The sequence below is a fragment of the Somniosus microcephalus genome, chromosome 34, assembly GCF_052327205.1.
Source record: "Somniosus microcephalus isolate GS21.2 chromosome 34, FLI_Smic_1.0, whole genome shotgun sequence".
Lineage (NCBI taxonomy): Eukaryota > Metazoa > Chordata > Chondrichthyes > Squaliformes > Somniosidae > Somniosus > Somniosus microcephalus.
Window position 1 is genome coordinate 15,348,062 of NC_141020.1, and position 18,770 is coordinate 15,366,831.

At 57.7% G+C, this 18,770-nt stretch overlaps 1 protein-coding gene across 9 annotated transcripts in view; it reads right to left on the reverse strand.

Annotated features, from left to right (window-relative positions):
* LOC147096799 (metastasis-associated protein MTA1-like) overlaps nucleotides 1-9,352 on the reverse strand; it is a 171,738-nt gene extending 162,386 nt beyond the window's left edge. For 2 of the 9 annotated variants that reach the window (XM_085973434.1, XM_085973433.1), the window contains exons 1-2: nucleotides 8,802-9,347; nucleotides 3,751-3,924 (exon numbers count right to left, since the gene is read on the reverse strand). Coding sequence is in view for 4 of the 9 variants with exons in the window: in XM_085973429.1 (XP_085829555.1) it covers nucleotides 8,802-8,829 (28 nt within the window). In the remaining 5 variants the exon portion in view is untranslated. Of the gene's footprint in view, nucleotides 1-3,733; nucleotides 3,925-8,801 lie in introns of all 9 variants that reach the window. The other 7 variants (XM_085973435.1, XM_085973432.1, XM_085973428.1 and 4 more) reach the window with 5 other exon arrangements.
* Nucleotides 9,353-18,770: the final 9,418 nt, after the last annotated feature.

Consider the following 18,770-nt stretch of genomic DNA (forward strand, 5'->3'; position numbering starts at 1 on the left):
CCCAAATAAACCAATCCAGTACACCGTCCAGCCCCAAATAAACCAATCCAGTGCACCGTCTAGCCCCAAATAAACCAATCCAGTGCACCGTCCAGCCCCAAATAAACCAATCCAGTGCACCGTCTAGCCCCAAATAAACCAATCCAGTGCACCGTCCAGCCCCAAATAAACCAATCCAGTGCACCGTCTAGCCCCAAATAAACCAATCCAGTGCACCGTCTAGCCCCAAATAAACCAATCCAGTGCACCGTCCAACCCCAAATAAACCAATCCAGTGCACCGTCTAGCCCCAAATAAACCAATCCAGTGCATCGTCCAGCCCCAAATAAACCAATCCAGTGCATCGTCCAGCCCCAAATAAACCAATCCAGTGCACCGTCTAGCCCCAAATAAACCAATCCAGTGCACCGTCCAACCCCAAATAAACCAATCCAGTGCACCGTCTAGCCCCAAATAAACCAATCCAGTGCATCGTCCAGCCCCAAATAAACCAATCCAGTGCATCGTCCAGCCCCAAATAAACCAATCCAGTGCACCGTCTAGCCCCAAATAAACCAATCCAGTGCATCGTCCAGCCCCAAATAAACCAATCCAGTGCATCGTCCAGCCCCAAATAAACCAATCCAGTGCATCGTCCAGCCCCAAATAAACCAATCCAGTGCACCGTCTAGCCCCAAATAAACCAATCCAGTGCACCATCTAGCCCCAAATAAACCAATCCAGTGCACCGTCTAGCCCCAAATAAACCAATCCAGTGCATCGTCCAGCCCCAAATAAACCAATCCAGTGCATCGTCCAGCCCCAAATAAACCAATCCAGTGCATCGTCCAGCCCCAAATAAACCAATCCAGTGCACCGTCTAGCCCCAAATAAACCAATCCAGTGCACCGTCTAGCCCCAAATAAACCAATCCAGTGCACCGTCCAGCCCCAAATAAACCAATCCAGTGCACCGTCCAGCCCCAAATAAACCAATCCAGTGCACCGTCCAGCCCCAAATAAACCAATCCAGTGCATTGTCCAGCCCCAAATAAACCAATCCAGTGCACCGTCCAGCCCCAAATAAACCAATCCAGTGCACCGTCTAGCCCCAAATAAACCAATCCAGTGCACCGTCTAGCCCCAAATAAACCAATCCAGTGCATCGTCCAACTGAAGCCAACATCACACAGCTTAACACAAAAATTCGCCCCTATAAATTCATACATTGCAAGGTCACCCACTCACAAAATCCATATACTGTACATGCAATGGCGAGGGTGTGGAGAAGAGCAACAAGGCAGAACCCAACTGTAAAGGGGCGACGTTAGAGAGGTTTCAGCTCTGCAGTGTCGAAAGGCAGTGAGGGAGGGCCAGACTTCAAAAAAGAACTAGAGATAAATCCAGAATCGAACTTCAAATTAAACCATGTAATTACAACCAGTGGACATAATTTTAACTTACTAAGAAACAGCTTTAAAACAGATAAAGTTTCTTTACTTAGAGTGCTAAATGGACAATCCGGTAGGCAAGGTAGTAGGGGCAAAAAAAACATTTGGCTCAGTCAAAATTAAGCTGGATGCCATGATGGGAGAGTTAATTGCTGCGGACTGAGCATTGGCGGGAGAGTTGGGCTTCAATGGTCTAAGAGTCTCTCTCATCCGTAGCTTTTCTTATAATGTCCTCCAAGGTCAAACAGCAACAGCTTGCTAACACTATCTGTGCAACTTGGGCGTGAGGCAGCCCATCCACGAGCTAAAACAGGCACACCGGCGTACCGCGGCCGCAGTGTGTACCATCTGCAGGATAAACTGCAGCAACTCACAAAGTTGGTTTTCCGGCAGCACCTCCCAAACCCGCGACCTCTTCCACCTAGAGGGACAAGGGCAGCAGGCGCATGGGAACACCGTCCCCTCCAAGTCACACACCATCCTGATTTGGGAATATATCGCCCGATCCTTCATCGTCGCTGGGTCAAAATCCTGGAACTCCCTCCCTAACAGCACTGTGGGAACACCTTCTCCACACGGACCTGTAGCGGTTCAAGAAGGTCAATTGCCACCTTCTCACGGTCAATTAGGGATGGACAATAAATTCCGGACTTGCTCACGATGCCCACACCGAGAGAGAATAGAAAAAAAATAGCACCCCCAATATCCTTGGAGTCATTCCCCACCGTGGGTCAGTGCCTTCAGGAGAGGGAGAAAAGTGGAAAAAGTGAAATGTTGTCGAAAGGGGCCAGTGACAGGAGGTGTATTGGGGTCAATAGTACCCAATGTTTATGGGAAAACAGCATGCGAGAGCAGAGAGAGGGCATGGGACACACAGCAGTCAGCTACACTGCACACCTTTAAATTGGGCCACTGCCAGGATCAGATCCCACAGAAAGGCAGTTCATCGCCAATTTGGAAAGATTCACCTGTGCCACCATCCCAGCCTGGCATCAATGCCCACTACACTTTGCCCTTCAACCCACGAAATAAGACTCAGAATTTCACCAGCAGCTTGAATCGAGACTTCGAACCCTGTACTTTAGTATGTTTCTAAAGTCTTGTTAACAGTAACACAGCTACAGCCAAGACTGCTTTGTACATTTAATACCAGGCTGAAGTTCAGCTGTGAAGCCCCTGGGCCTGAATTTGCCGTAACCTTCCGCCATAGTAATGATGTATTAGCGGCATGAGCCACTGTTAATAGGTAAAAGTTCCAGGAAATAGTGGAGTCAGTGAGTGACACCGTGAGTTGCGTTGCGCCAGTTTGTTGGTATATTTGGTCGCCCTGCTGATGACCTCACCAAGGCCGCTAAAAGTCCGCTCGTGATACTCGGCCCTCCATTGCAGTCGACTGCAAAAACGGCGTGGGTGACCGAATAATGACGCGATTTATGACCAACACATGACACTCAGCCTGGGAGGCCAACACAGGGACCATTAAAGCTGTGGAGCCTCACCCCAGTAATCTGGAAATTGTTCGGAATATTTTTTTCCTAAAGCTCTCATTTTTGGCAGCTTATTTTTGCCATCGAGAGTGCTGTTAGCGTCTGAAGGCAATTACTTTCAGGGACCCCCCCCACCCACCTATTTCTACATGCAAGGAAGCTGAATGAATTGGAACGGCCTTGCTCCTGATTATTCTGGGTGACCTGGATGAGCAGAGGGAGCAGGCGTGTTGCTTCAGGCACCACGGCCAGAGACTGAAGCGGTCTCACTGCCACCCCCAGAGAGTGCAGGCAGGGAACGCGTGGTCCTTTGAGGTACTGTCGGCAAAGCTCTGCATCTCAGACTGCGATTCAGCAATGAAGCAATTGGCCAACTCATCCATCCTTGGGATGGCGACGTCGCCGGCAAGTCTGGCACTAACTGCCCGTCCCTAGTTGCCCTCGAGAAGGCGGTGGTGGTGAGCCGCCTTCTTGAACCACTGCGATATAGGTGCTCCCACAGCGCTGTTAGGGAGGGAGTTTTGACCCAGCTACAAAAGAAGGAACGGCAAACTATGTCCCAGTCCGGATGATGTGTAACTGGGAGGCGGGGATGGTGTTCCCACAGACCTGCTGCCCTTGTCCTTCTTGATGATGCAGGGCGAAACAAGCGTTCCAGCAAATTCAGGACCTTTTTCTCACCCCACCCTGATCAAAGCTTCAGAGGTGTATTTAAGGGTTTTATTTAAATTTTAAAATCAAACCATCAGCCCCACTTTGAAACAAACCTTTGCAGCACCACATTCGGAGTCTCAATTCCCCATTGAGAATTACTTACAGTTACGTTGATCTTACTTTTTTAGAACGGTTGAGATTCTTCAGTGTCCGCAACATTCTATAAACTCCCATTTTCCTGAACTTTAGAGTTTTCTTCGCTCGTTAGTCACTAAACACACTCAGAGAAACCCTTCCGAGTCGGAGAGCACACAGACACCAACTCAGCCGAGGAGCAGGCACCACATCCAATTCCTACTGGTAACACAGAGAATGGCCCAGACCGAGGCTCAGTCCACAGGAATACACACACTCACTCACAACAATACTCCCTCTCCCAACAATTCTTAACTCTCTAGCTGATGGCGGACAGGGGGAGGGCAGGATGGGACAGACGTGGGGACAGGGCAGGTGGGGGGGTCGAACGGACGGGGGGGGGGGGACCGACGGACAGGGGGGGGGTGGGGGTGGGGGACTGACGGACGGATGGGGGGGGGGGGACTGACGGACAGGGGGGGGGAACGGACGGAACGGGGGGGAACAACGGACGGGGGGGGGGGGTGGGGGACCGACGGATGGGGGGGGTGGTGGGGGGCCGATGGACCGGGGGGGGGGGGGGGACCGACGTACGAAAGGGGGGGGGGGGGGGGAGGGGGGGGGGACCGACGTACGGTGGGGGGGGGGGGGGGGACTGACGGACCCGGGGGGGGGGGGGGTGGGGGACCAACGGGGGGAGGGGGGGGGGGTTTGGGGGACCAACGTACGGGGGGGGGGCGTACGGGGGAGGGGGACCGACGGACCGGGGGGGGGGGTGGGGGCCGACGTACGGGGGGGTGGGGGACTGACGGAGGGCCGCCGTACGGGGGGGGGGGGGGGGGGACCGACCGGGGGGGGGGCCGACGGACCGGGGGAGGGCCGCCGTACAGGGGGGGGGGGGGAACACAGACGGGGGGGGGGGACACAGACGGGGGGGGGGACACAGACGGGGGGGGGACACAGACGGGGGGGGGACACAGACGGGGGGGGGGACACAGACGGGGGGGGGGGACACAGACGGGGGGGGGACACAGACGGGGGGGGCCGGGGGGACACAGACGGGGGGGGGACACAGACGGGGGGGGGACACAGACGGGGGGGGGGACACAGACGGGGGGGGGGACACAGACGGGGGGGGGACACAGACGGGGGGGGGACACAGACGGGGGGGGGACACAGACGGGGGGGGGGACACAGACGGGGGGGGGACACAGACGGGGGGGGGACACAGACGGGGGGGGGACACAGACGGGGGGGGGGACACAGACGGGGGGGGGACACAGACGGGGGGGGGGACACAGACGGGGGGGGGACACAGACGGGGGGGGGACACAGACGGGGGGGGGACACAGACGGGGGGGGGACACAGACGGGGGGGGGACACAGACGGGGGGGGGACACAGACGGGGGGGGGGACACAGACGGGGGGGGGGACACAGACGGGGGGGGGACACAGACGGGGGGGGGACACAGACGGGGGGGGGGACACAGACGGGGGGGGGGACACAGACGGGGGGGGGACACAGACGGGGGGGGGACACAGACGGGGGGGGGACACAGACGGGGGGGGGACACAGACGGGGGGGGGACACAGACGGGGGGGGGACACAGACGGGGGGGGGACACAGACGGGGGGGGGGACACAGACGGGGGGGGGACACAGACGGGGGGGGGGGAACACAGACGGGGGGGGGGAACACAGACGGGGGGGGGGAACACAGACGGGGGGGGGGGAACACAGACGGGGGGGGGGAACACAGACGGGGGGGGGAACACAGACGGGGGGGGAACACAGACGGGGGGGGGGAACACAGACGGGGGGGGGGGAACACAGACGGGGGGGGGGAACACAGACGGGGGGGGGGAACACAGACGGGGGGGGGAACACAGACGGGGGGGGGGAACACAGACGGGGGGGGGGAACACAGACGGGGGGGGGGGGAACACAGACGGGGGGGGGGAACACAGACGGGGGGGGGGAACACAGACGGGGGGGGGGGAACACAGACGGGGGGGGGGGAACACAGACGGGGGGGGGGGAACACAGACGGGGGGGGGGAACACAGACGGGGGGGGGGGAACACAGACGGGGGGGGGGAACACAGACGGGGGGGGGGAACACAGACGGGGGGGGGGAACACAGACGGGGGGGGGAACACAGACGGGGGGGGGGAACACAGACGGGGGGGGGGAACACAGACGGGGGGGGGAACACAGACGGGGGGGGGGAACACAGACGGGGGGGGGAACACAGACGGGGGGGGGGAACACAGACGGGGGGGGGAACACAGACGGGGGGGGGAACACAGACGGGGGGGGGGAACACAGACGGGGGGGGGAACACAGACGGGGGGGGGGGGAACACAGACGGGGGGGGGGGGGGGAACACAGACGGGGGGGGGGGGGAACACAGACGGGGGGGGGGGGAACACAGACGGGGGGGGGGGAACACAGACGGGGGGGGGGGGAACACAGACGGGGGGGGGGGGGGAACACAGACGGGGGGGGGGGGAACACAGACGGGGGGGGGGGGGAACACAGACGGGGGGGGGGGGGAACACAGACGGGGGGGGGAACACAGACGGGGGGGGGGAACACAGACGGGGGGGGGAACACAGACGGGGGGGGGGAACACAGACGGGGGGGGGGGGGGGAACACAGACGGGGGGGGGGGAACACAGACGGGGGGGGGGGGGGAACACAGACGGGGGGGGGGGGAACACAGACGGGGGGGGGGGAACACAGACGGGGGGGGGGAACACAGACGGGGGGGGGGGAACACAGACGGGGGGGGGGGAACACAGACGGGGGGGGGGGGAACACAGACGGGGGGGGGGGGAACACAGACGGGGGGGGGGGGAACACAGACGGGGGGGGGGGAACACAGACGGGGGGGGGGAACACAGACGGGGGGGGGGGAACACAGACGGGGGGGGGGGAACACAGACGGGGGGGGGGGAACACAGACGGGGGGGGGGGAACACAGACGGGGGGGGGGGACGGGGGGAACACAGACGGGGGGGGGGGGAACACAGACGGGGGGGGGGGGGAGAGACACAGACGGGGGGGGGGGAGAGACACAGACCGGGGGGGGGGGAGAGACACAGACCGGGGGGGGGGGAGAGACACAGACCGGGGGGGGGGAGAGACACAGACCGGGGGGGGGGGGGGGGGGACACAGACCGGGGGGGGGGGGGGGACACAGACGGGGGGGGGGGGGGGGGGGGGGGACACAGACGGGGGGGGGGGGGGGGGACACAGACGGGGGGGGGGGGGGGGGGACACAGACGGGGGGGGGGGGGGGGGGGGACACAGACGGGGGGGGGGGGGGACACAGACGGGGGGGGGGGGGACACAGACGGGGGGGGGGGACACAGACGGGGGGGGGGAGGGGGGGGGACACAGACGGGGGGGGGGGGGACACAGACGGGGGGGGGGACACAGACGGGGGGGGGGGGACACAGACGGGGGGGGGGGGACACAGACGGGGGGGGGGGGGACACAGACGGGGGGGGGGGGGGGAGACACAGACGGGGGGGGGGGGAGACACAGACGGGGGGGGGGGGAGACACGGGAGACACAGACGGGGGGGGGGGGACACAGACGGGGGGGGGCGGGGGACACAGACGGGGGGGGGGGAACACAGACGGGGGGGGGGGAACACAGACGGGGGGGGGGAACACAGACGGGGGGGGGGGGAACACAGACGGGGGGGGGGGAACACAGACGGGGGGGGGGGGAACACAGACGGGGGGGGGGGGGGGGAACACAGACGGGGGGGGGGGGGGGGAACACAGACGGGGGGGGGGGGGAACACAGACGGGGGGGGGGGGGGAACACAGACGGGGGGGGGGGGGGGAACACAGACGGGGGGGGGGGGGAACACAGACGGGGGGGGGGGGGGAACACAGACGGGGGGGGGGGGGAACACAGACGGGGGGGGGGGGAACACAGACGGGGGGGGGGGGGAACACAGACGGGGGGGGGGGAAGAGACACAGACCGGGGGGGGGGGGGGGGGGACACAGACCGGGGGGGGGGGGGGACACAGACCGGGGGGGGGGGGGGGGGGGGGGGGGGGGGGGGGGGACACAGACCGGGGGGGGGGGGGGGACACAGACGGGGGGGGGGGGAGACACAGACGGGGGGGGGGGGGGAACACAGACGGGGGGGGGGGGAACACAGACGGGGGGGGGGGGAACACAGACGGGGGGTGGAACACAGACGGGGGGGGGGGGAGCACAGACGGGGGGGGGGGAGCACAGACGGGGGGGGGGGAACACAGACGGGGGGGGGGGAACACAGACGGGGGGGGGGGAACACAGACGGGGGGGGGGGAACACAGACGGGGGGGGGGGGGAACACAGACGGGGGGGGGGGGAACACAGACGGGGGGGGGGGGGGGGAACACAGACGGGGGGGGGGGGAACACAGACGGGGGGGGGGGGAACACAGACGGGGGGGGGGGAACACAGACGGGGGGGGGGAACACAGACGGGGGGGGGGAACACAGACGGGGGGGGGGGAACACAGACGGGGGGGGGGGGGGAACACAGACGGGGGGGGGGGGAACACAGACGGGGGGGGGGGAACACAGACGGGGGGGGGGGAACACAGACCGGGGGGGGGGGGGGTGGACACAGACCGGGGGGGGAGGGTGGACACAGACCGGGGGGGGGGGTGGACACAGACCGGGGGGGGGGGGTGGTGGACACAGACCGGGGGGGGGGGGGTGGTGGACACAGACCGGGGGGGGGGGGGTGGACACAGACCGGGGGGGGGGGGAACACAGACCGGGGGGGAGGGGGGGGGGAACGCAGACAGGGGGGGAGGGGGGGAACACAGACAGGGGGGGGGGGAAGAGACACACAGACGGGGGCCGCCGGGCCGGGTCAGCCTCTCTCACCCTCTCCACCCGGGCCCGCTCTGCCCCCGCCGCACCGAGCCCCTCCTCAGATGGGCTGCCGCTGGTGAGGCCTGGCTGTCCGCCCCACACTCACACACACAGAGAGCTTCCCCCGGGGGTCAGGGCCCCGGCACCCCGCACTCAGCTCCCTCCCCGGCCCGGCTCGGCCCGCTCCCGACCCCGGTACCCACCTCCGACCCGGTACATGTTGGCTGCCATCTTGCTGCGCGCCCTGGGCGGTGCGGGCGGAGGGGGTGGGTGGGGGGCTGCTCCCGCGGCCTGGCGCTCGGGCTCGGGCTCCGGCTCCGCTCCGCCTCCTCGGTGTGGCCGTGCGTCTCCCGCCGCCGCCGCGCTCGGCAATCTCCGGCCGCGCTCGGCAATTTTCGTCCGGCTCCGACTCCGGCCGCGCTCGGCAATCTCCGGCCGCGCTCGGAAATCTCCAGGCCGCACTCGGCAACTTTCGTCCGGCTCCGGCCGCGCTCGGCAAACTCCGGCTCCGGCAGGCGGTGATTGAGGGAGGGTGACAGGGTGGGGGTTTGAATCTCTCCCTCTCTCAGACTCCGCCTCTAACCCCGGGCCTCGGCCTCCAATCGCGGCGCCTCTCAGGCCGCCTGCCTCCCAGCGCGACGCCCCAGGCTCCGGCCGCGGCCTAGCGCTGGCTCCGACCCCGGGATCCCCGCTCCGCGCTTCCCGTCTCCATGGAGACCCCGCCTGGTGGCACCCGGCGGCCGCCTTAAAGCGAGGTCGTTCCGCTGACCATTAATGGTTGTACAACCATAATTCAGTTGGCAGCTCATGGAATGATGCGGCCATTCGGCCCCTCGTCCCCGTGCCGGCTCTCTGCACCATCGTGAGAATGGTGAATAAAAACTTCTTCCTATCCATAGTGCAAATTAAAAAGTGCAAAGAACTCATTCAAACTGGGTCGATTGGGCTTATACTCGCTGGAGTTTAGAAGAATGAGAGGGGATCTCATTGAAACTTATAAAATTCTAACAGGACTAGACAGACTAGATGCAGGAAGGATGTTCCCGATGGCGGGGAGTCCAGAACCAGGGGTCACTGTCTAAGGATAAGGGGTAAGTCATTTAGGACAGAGATGAGGAGGAATTTCTTCACCCAGAGAGTGGTGAACCTGTGGAATTCTCTACCACAGAAGGCAGTGGAGGCCAATTCATTAAATATATTCAAGAAGGAGTTGGATATATTTCTTAACGCTAAAGGGATCAAGGGGTATGGGGAGAAGGCAGGGACAGGGTACTGAGTTTGGATGATCAGCCATGATCTCATTGAATGGCTGGGCAGGCTCGAGGGGCCGAATGGCCTACTCCTGCTCCTATCTTCTATGTTTCTATCCAATGAGTCCCACTCCACCGCTGAGCCAGACAGCTCCTTTTCCTTCAATATTTATCTAAAATCTCTGTGTTGCTCCCCGAGCGCAGTGTTAAACCTTCAGATTTCCCCATTTCACCGTAATCAGAGAAAAATGAAAGAAAGACTTAAATTTATATAGCACCTTTCACAACCACCGGACGTCCCAAAGCGTTTTACAACAATGAAGTACTTGTTGAAGTGTAGTCACTGTTGTGATGTAGGAAATTACCAGCACATTATAGAACTTAGCCATTTGTCTTATGTGACGTGAATTAATTCAGGTTGTGCAACTGAAATTCTGCAAGTTCATCCACCTGTGGGGTGCTGCATTTTAATATTTCTATATCATTTTATCTGTCTACATTTATTGGTCTAATCTGAGCTGGGGCTCAGTAGGTAGCACACTTGCCTCTGAGTCAGAAGGTTGTGGGTTCAAGTCCCGCTCCACGGACGTGAGCCCATAACTCCAGTGCAGTGCTGAGGGAATGCTGCACTGTCGGAGGTGCTGTCTTTCAGATGAGATGTTAAACCGAGGCCCCGTCTGCTCTCTCGGGTGGATGTAAAAGATCCCATGGCCACAATTTGAAGAAGAGCAGGGGAGTTCTCCCCGGTGTCCCGGCCAATATTTATCCCTCAATCAACATAACAAAAACAGATTATCTGGTCATTATCACATTGCTGTTTGTGGGAGCTTACTGTGCGCAGATTGGCTGCCGCATTTCCCACATTACAACAGTGGCTCCACTTCAAAAGTACTTCATTAGCTGTAAATCGCTTTGAGATGTCCGGTGGTCATGAAGGGCGCTATATAAATGCAAGTCTTTCTTTAATTTACAGCATCAAATTCTAAGCTGCCATTGACCAGAAGCTCAACAGGACTGGCCACATATATACTGTAGCTACAAGAGCAGGTCAGAGGCTGGGTATTCTGCGGCGAGTGACTCACCTCCTGACTCCTGAAAGGCTTTCCACCATCTACAAGGCACAAGTCAGGAGTGTGACAGAATACTCTCCACTTGCCTGGATGAGTGCAGCTCCATCAACACTCAAGAAGCTCGACACTGTTTAGGACAAAGGCAGTCCACTTGATTGGCGTCCCATCCACCATGTCAAACATTCACTCCCTCCACCACCGGCGCACCGTGGCTACAGTGTGTACCATCTACAAGATGCACTGCAGTAACTCAACAAGGCTTCTTCAAAATCTAAACTAGAATGCCAAAGTTTCCAAAGCTTTTTAATTGGTATTGCATACCAATCCCTAAATTACTCACATCTCATTCTCTATTCCCAAACATCTTAAATATTTTGCATTCATATATGAATTTACCACTGTCTGCAGTAGCTTTATAATAATCTGAATCATTTATTTTTATTTCAAACAAATCAGAATGTTGAGCTTTGGGACTGCGGTAGGAACACGGCCCATGTCTAGCCCACTAAATGAAAACATAAGGAAAGTCGATGACGAGAATAGACTGGTTGGCTACCAAAGATCACCCTTTGGTGGAACAGGCTGAAGGGGCCTGTTCCTATGTTCCTAAGTCCCTCTAATACTCTAACTTTCCCATCAAAGACCATCCCTCTAATACCCTCACTCTCCCATTGAAGCTTATCCCTCCCAATACCCTCACCCAATGAAGCCCATCCTCAGTACCTTAACTCTTCCACATGTTGCTCTTCTCTGAACCTCTCCAATATTTCCACATCCCTAACGTAGTGCGGTGTCCACAGAGCTGTAGGCAGAACTCCAACTGAGGCCAGGCCCGTGTATGGTACGAGATCAGCATGCCCTCACACCCCCTTTGCTTTCACTGTTCTGCCCGTATATCCCAGAATTCTCTCAGCTTGATACGCTCCTCACCACAGTGTCTGGACATTGTTGGAGACGAGGCCACTGTTACACCCCAGATGCCTCTCGTCCCCCAGTGCTAATTCATCCTGTCCTTATTGCGCACATTATTTTATCCAATGTGCAACACTTTGTAGTTGACAGTGTTAGCTGTCACCTGCCATCTGTCCTCATAAATCATCAAACCCTCTGCAAACCTTTCCCTGTATCCTCAGTTTTACTGCACTGCTTATTTTAGCATCATCTGTGTGACAAACTTCCATTAACTTTCAGAATGCAAGCTCATTTAAACAACGGGCATTCTGAGCATTGATCCCTACTAAACTCTACTGAACATCTCTCCCCAGTCCGACTGAAGTCCTCTCACTGGTGCTCCCTGTTTCTTATACTTTCACCAATGTTATTTCCAGTTCCCAACTCTATCCCAGACTCCAGTGGCTTTTGTCTCAATTTGAATTCTCTCATGTGGAACCTTATCAAAAGCTTCTGAAAACCACCCACCGTACCCTCGCCCACCGTACCCTCGCCCACCGTACCCTCGCCCATCGTACCCTCGCCCGCCGTACCCTCGCCCGCCGTACCCTCGCCCGTCGTACCCTCACCCACCGTACCCTCGCCCACCACACCCTCGCCCACCGTACCCTCGCCCACCACACCCTCGCCCGCCGTACCCTCGCCCACCATACCCTCGCCCGCCGTACCCTCGCCCACCACACCCTCGCCCACCACACCCTCGCCCGTCGTACCCTCTCCCACCGTACCCTCACCCACCGTACCCTCACCCACCGTACCCTCGCCCACCGTACCCTCACCCACCGTGCCCTCACCCACCGTACCCTCACCCGCCATACCCTCGCCCACTGTACCCTCGCCCACCGTACCCTCGCCCATCGTACCCTCACCCACCGTGCCCTCACCCGCCATACCCTCACCCGCCGTACCCTCACCCACCGTACCCTCGCCCACCGTACCCTAGCCCACTATGTATAACCACAAACCTCATGTGATTACACACTGGGACAAAAAAACGCAGCTATATGATCACAGACATAAACATAAACACAGATAAGTTTCCATTTCCCCCTCCCTCAGTCTCCCCTCCCTCAGTCTCCTCTCCCTCAGTCTCCCCTCCCTCAGTCTCCTCTCCCTCAGTCTCCATCCCTCATTCTCCCCTCCCTCAGTCTCCTCTCCCTCAGTCTCCCCTCCCTCAGTCTCCTCTCCCTCAGTCTCCTCTCCCTCAGTCTCCCCTCCCTCAGTCTCCATCACTCAGTCTCCCTCTCCCTTCTCTCAGTCTCCCCTCCCTCAGTCTCCCCTCCCTCAGTCTCCTCTCCCTCAGTCTCCATCCCTCAGTCTCCCCTCCCTCGGTCTCCTCTCCCTCAGTCTCCCCTCCCTCAATCTCCTCTCCCTCAGTCTCCTCTCCCTCAGTCTCCATCGCTCAGTCTCCCCCTCCCTCACTCTCCCCTCTCTCAGTCTCCCCTCCCTCAATATCCCCTCCCTCACTTTCCTCTCCCTCAGTCTCCCTCTCCATCAGTCACCCTCGCTCAATCTCCCTCCCTCAGTCTCCCCTCCCTCAGACCCCTCCCTCAGACTCCATCCCTCAGTCTCCCCCTCCCTCCCTCTCCTCTCACTCAGTCTTCCCTCTCCATCAGTCACCCTCGCTCAGTTTCCCTCCCTCAGTCTCCCCCTCCCTCAGTCCCACCTCCCTCAGTCTCTCCCTCAGTCTCCCCCCTCAATCTCTCCCCCCTCAGTCTCTCCTCCCTCAGTCTCTCCCTCAATCTCCCCTCCCTCAGTCTCCCCTCCCTCAATCTCCCTCCCTCAGTCACCCCCCTTCAGTCTCCCCTCCCTCAATCTCCCTCCCTCAGTCACCCCCCTTCAGTCTCCCCTCCCTCAATCTCCCTCCCTCAGTCACCCCTCCTTCAGTCTCCCCTCCCTCAATCTCCCCTCCCTCAGTCTCCCCTCCTTCAGTCTCCCCTCCCTCAATCTCCCCTCCCTCAGTCTCCCCTTCCTTCAGTCTCCCCTCCCTCAATCTCCCCCTCAGTCTCCCCTCCTTCAATTTCCCCTCCCTCAATCTCCCCTCCCTCAGTCTCCCCCTCAATCTCCCCTCCCTCAATCTCCCCTCCCTCAGTCTCCCCCTCAATCTCCCCTCCCTCAATCTCCCCTCCCTCAATCTCCCCTCCTTCAGTCTCCCCTCCCTCCCTCAGTCTCCCCTCCCTTAGTCTCCTCTCCCTCAGTCTCCATCCCTCAGTCTCCCCCTCAATCTCCCCTCCCTCAATCTCCCCTCCTTCAGTCTCCCCTCCCCTCCCTCAATCTCCCCTCCCTCAATCTCCCCTCCCTCAATCTCCCCTCCTTGTCGCCCCTCCCTCAGTCAGTCTCCCCTCCCTCAATCTCCCCTCCCTCAATCTCCCCTCCTTCAGTCTCCCCTCCCCTCCCTCAATCTCCCCTCCCTCAATCTCCCCTCCCTCAATCTCCCCTCCTTCAGTCTCCCCTCCCTCAGTCAGTCTCCCCTCCTTCAGTCTCCCCTCCCTCAGTCAGTCTCCCCTCCCTCAGTCTCCCCTCCCTCAGGCTCCCCTCCCTCAGTCTCTCCTTCTTCAGCCACCCTGTCCCTCAGTCTTCCTCTCCCTCAATCTCTCCCCTCCCTCAGACACAGATATTTGTAAATGTACTTAAATATAAATAATGATATATTTACATATAGATAAACACAGATATATATGTTAATGTATATCTTCCTATATACACCATAGCATTCAATAAGGTACCACTTTTTGTGGTATGTATCAATGATCTTGACTTGAATATAGGGGGTATGATTAAGACGTTTGCAGATGATACTAAAATCGGCTGTGCGGTTAATACTGAAGAAAGAAGCTGTAGACTGCAGGAAGATATCAATAAATTGGTCAGGTGGGCAGAAATGTGGCTAATGGAATTCAATCCGGAGAAGTGTGAGGTAATGCATTTGGGGAGGGCTAACAAGGAAAGGGAATACACATTAAATGGTAGGACACTGAGCAGTGTAGTGGAACAAAGGGACCTTGGAGTGCATGTCCACAGATCCCTGAAGGTAGCAGGCCAGGTAGATAAGGTGGTTAAGAAGGCATACGGAATGCTTGCCTTTATTAGCCGTGGCATAGAATACAAGAGCAGGGGGGGGTTATACTTCAAATGTATAAAACACTAGTTAGGCCTCAGCTAGAATACTGCGTGCAGTTCTGGTCACCACATTGCAGGAAAGATGTGATTGCACTAGAGAGAGTACAGAGGAGATTTACAAGGATGTTGCTGGGAGTAGAGAATCTTAGCTATGAGGAAAGACTGGATAGGCTGGGTCTGTTTTCCTTGGAACAGAGGAGGCTGAGGGGAGACCTTATTGAGGTGTATAATATTATGAGGGGCCTAGATAAAGTGGATAGAAAGGACCTATCTCCCTTAGCAGAGGGGTCAAAAACCAGGGGGCACGGATTTAAAGTAATTGGAAGGTTTAGAGGGGATTTGAGGGGAAATTTCTTCACCCAGAGGGTTGTGGGGGTCTGGAACTCACTGCCTGAAAGGGTGGTAGAGGCAGGAACCCGAACCACATTTAAAAAGTACAGGAAACTTTGTGCTATCCGACACCCAAGGGACCGAGCTGCTGCCGTTGCCTCAAAACTGCCGTACTCTCCAGTTAATCCACCCAAACCTGGTACAGCCTTGCTCAGAAACGAAACATCCCCTGAATTGCCGATTGCCACTGAGGCAGTGATTTCTGGTGTTCTACATTCTCTGTAGCAGATTAAGGGATGTTAGACTCAATACGTTACACAATGGGACTCTACTCCAATCAGTGTGAACAAGATGTGTACTGCTAGTCACTTTTTGTATTATGTCTGGCTGTGTGCATTTAACTGAGTCACATTTGTCTGTAATGTGTGTCTGTATAACTCCATCTGGACAAGGACCTGAAACCTGCGGGGCTTTTTACTGCCTCCAGTCTGTCCCTCCTGCACTTTACAGGCTTTTAAACCCAAACATGGCGTCGTTGTCACTTACTGACCTCACATTCTCTCCCAATGTTTGCACCCGTGATGGTCTTATATACACTTGGCCTTGAGCTTCAGTGAAGGGTCTCAATAAAAGAAGGCTGAGATATCATCTCCTATACCCATCAGACAACGTTCGTCCCCTATACCCATCAGACTGGGCTATTATCCCTTATACCCATCAGACTTTTTTATTCAATCGCGGGATGTGGGTGTTGCTGGCAAGGCCAGCATTTATTGCCCATCCCTAATTGCCCTCGAGAAGGTGGTGGTGAGCCACCTTCTTGAACCGCTGCAGTCCGTGTGGTGAAGGTGCTCCCACAGTGCTGTTAGGGAGGGAGTTCCAGGATTTTGACCCAGCGACGATGAAGGATCGGCCGATATATTTCCAAGTCAGGATGGTGTGTGACTTGGAGGGGTACTTGCAGGTGGTGGCATTCCCATGCATCTGCTGCCCTTGTCCTTTTAGATGGTAGAGGTCGCGGGATTGGGAGGTGCTGCCGAAGAAGCCTTGGCGACTTGCTGCAGTGCATCTTGTAGATGGTCCACACTGCAGCCACGGTGCGCCGGTGGTGGAGGGAGTGAATGTTTGACATGGTGGACGGGGTGCTGATCAAGTGGACTGCTTTGTCCTGGATGGTGTCAAGCGTCTTGAGTGTTATTGGAGCTGCACTCATCCAGGCAAGTGGAGAGTATTCCATCACACTCCTGACTTGTGCCTTGTAGATGGGAGTCAGGAGGAGATCACTCGCAGAATACCTAGCCTTTGACCTGCTCTTGTAGCCACAGTATTCTTGTGGCTGGTCCAGTTAAGTTTCTGGTCAATAGTGACCCTCAGGATGTTGGTGGTGGGGGATTCAACGATGGTAAACCCATTGAATGTCATGGGGAGGTGGTTAGACTTTCTCTTGTTGGAGATGGTCAGTGCCTGGCACTTCTGTGGCGCGAATGTTACCTGCCACTTATCAGCCCAAGCTTGAATGTCGGCCAGGTCTTGTTGCATGCGGGCATGGACTGCTTCATTATCTGAGGAGTTGTGAATGGAACTGAACACTGTGCAATCATCAGCAAAAATACCCACTTCATACCTTATGATGGAGGGAAGGTCATTGATGAAGCAGCTGAAGGTGGTTGGGCCTAGGACACAGCCCTGAGGAACTCCTGCAGCGATGTCCTGGGGCTGAGATGATTGGCCTCCAATAACCACAACCATCTTCCTTTGTGCTAGATATGACTCCAACCAGTGGAGCGTTTTCCCCCTGATTCCCATTGACTTCAATTCTACTAGGGTTCCTTGATGCCACACTCGGTCAAATGCTACTTTGGTGTCAAAGGCAGTCACTCTCAACTCACTTTTGGAATTCAGCTCTTTTGTCCCTGTTTGGACTAAGTCTGTAATGAGGTCTGGAGTCGCGTGGTCTTGGCGGAACTCAAACTGAGCGACGGTGAGTAGGTTATTGGTGAGTAAGTGCCACTTGATGGCACTGTCGATGACACCTTCCATCATTTTGCTGATGATTGAGAGTAGACTGAATGGGGCGGTAATTGGCCAGGTTGGATTTGTCCTGCTTTTTGTGGACAGGACATACTTGGGCAGTTTTCCACATTGTCAGATAGATGCCAGTGTTGTAGCTGTACTGGAACAGCTTGGCTAGATGCGCGGCTAGTTCTGGAGCACAAGTCTTCAGCACAATAGCCGGGTTGTTGTCGGGGCCCATAGCCTTTGCTGTATCCAGTACACTCAGCTGTTTCTTAATATCACGTAGAGTGAATCGAATTTGCTGAAGACTGGCTTCTGTGATGGTGGAGAATTCAGGGGGAGGCCGAGATGGATCATCCACTTGGCACTTCTGGCTGAAAATGGTTTCCTTGTCTTTTGCACTCACGTGCTGGGCTCGGCTATCATTGAAGATGGAGATGTTCATGGAGCCTTCTCCTCCCGTTAGTTGTTTAATTGTCCACCACCATTCATGACTGGAAGTGCCAGGACTGCAGAGCTTTGATCTTATCCATTGATTGTGGGATCACTTAGCTCTGTCTATAGCATGCTGCTTCTGCTTTTTAGCATGCATGTAGTCCTGTGTTGCAGTTTCCCAAAACTGGCACCTCATTTTTAGGTGCTGCTCCTGGCATGCTCTTCTACACTCCTCATTGAACTGGCTTAATGGTAATGGTAGCGTGAGGGGGATATGCCAGGCCATGAGGTTACAGATTGTGGTAGAATACAATTCTGCTGCTGCTGATGGCCCACAGCGCCTCATGGATGCCCAGTTTTGAGCTGCTAGATCTGTTCTGAATCTATCCCATTTAGCACAATGGTAGTGCCACACAACATGATGGAGGGTGTCCTCAGTGTGAAGACGGGACTTCAGCTCCACAGGACTGTGCGGTGGTCACTCCTATAGATACATATGCAGATATGGACAGATATATCAGCGCCAGGTAGATTGGTGAGGTTGAGGTCAAGTAGGTTTTTCCCTCGTGTTGGTTCACTCACCACCTGTCACAGGCCCAGTCTGGCAGTTATGTCCTTCAGGACTCGGCCAGCTCGGTCATTAATGGTGCTACTGAGCCACTCTTGGTGATGGACATTGAAGTCCTCCACCCAGAGTACATTCTGTGCCCTTGCTACCCTCAGTGCTTCTTCCAAGTGGTGTTCAACATGGAGGAGTACTGATTCATCAGCTGAGGGAGGTGGTAATCATCAGGGGGTTTCCTGCTATCCTCTGATTGCAGACTGGGTTATCATCCCCTATACCCATCAGACTGGGTTATCATCCCCTATACCCATCAGACTGGGCTATCATCCCCTATACCCATCAGACTGGGTTATGATCCCCAATACCCATCAGACTGGGTTATCATCCCCTATACCCATCAGACTGGGCTATCATCCCCTATACCCATCAGACTGG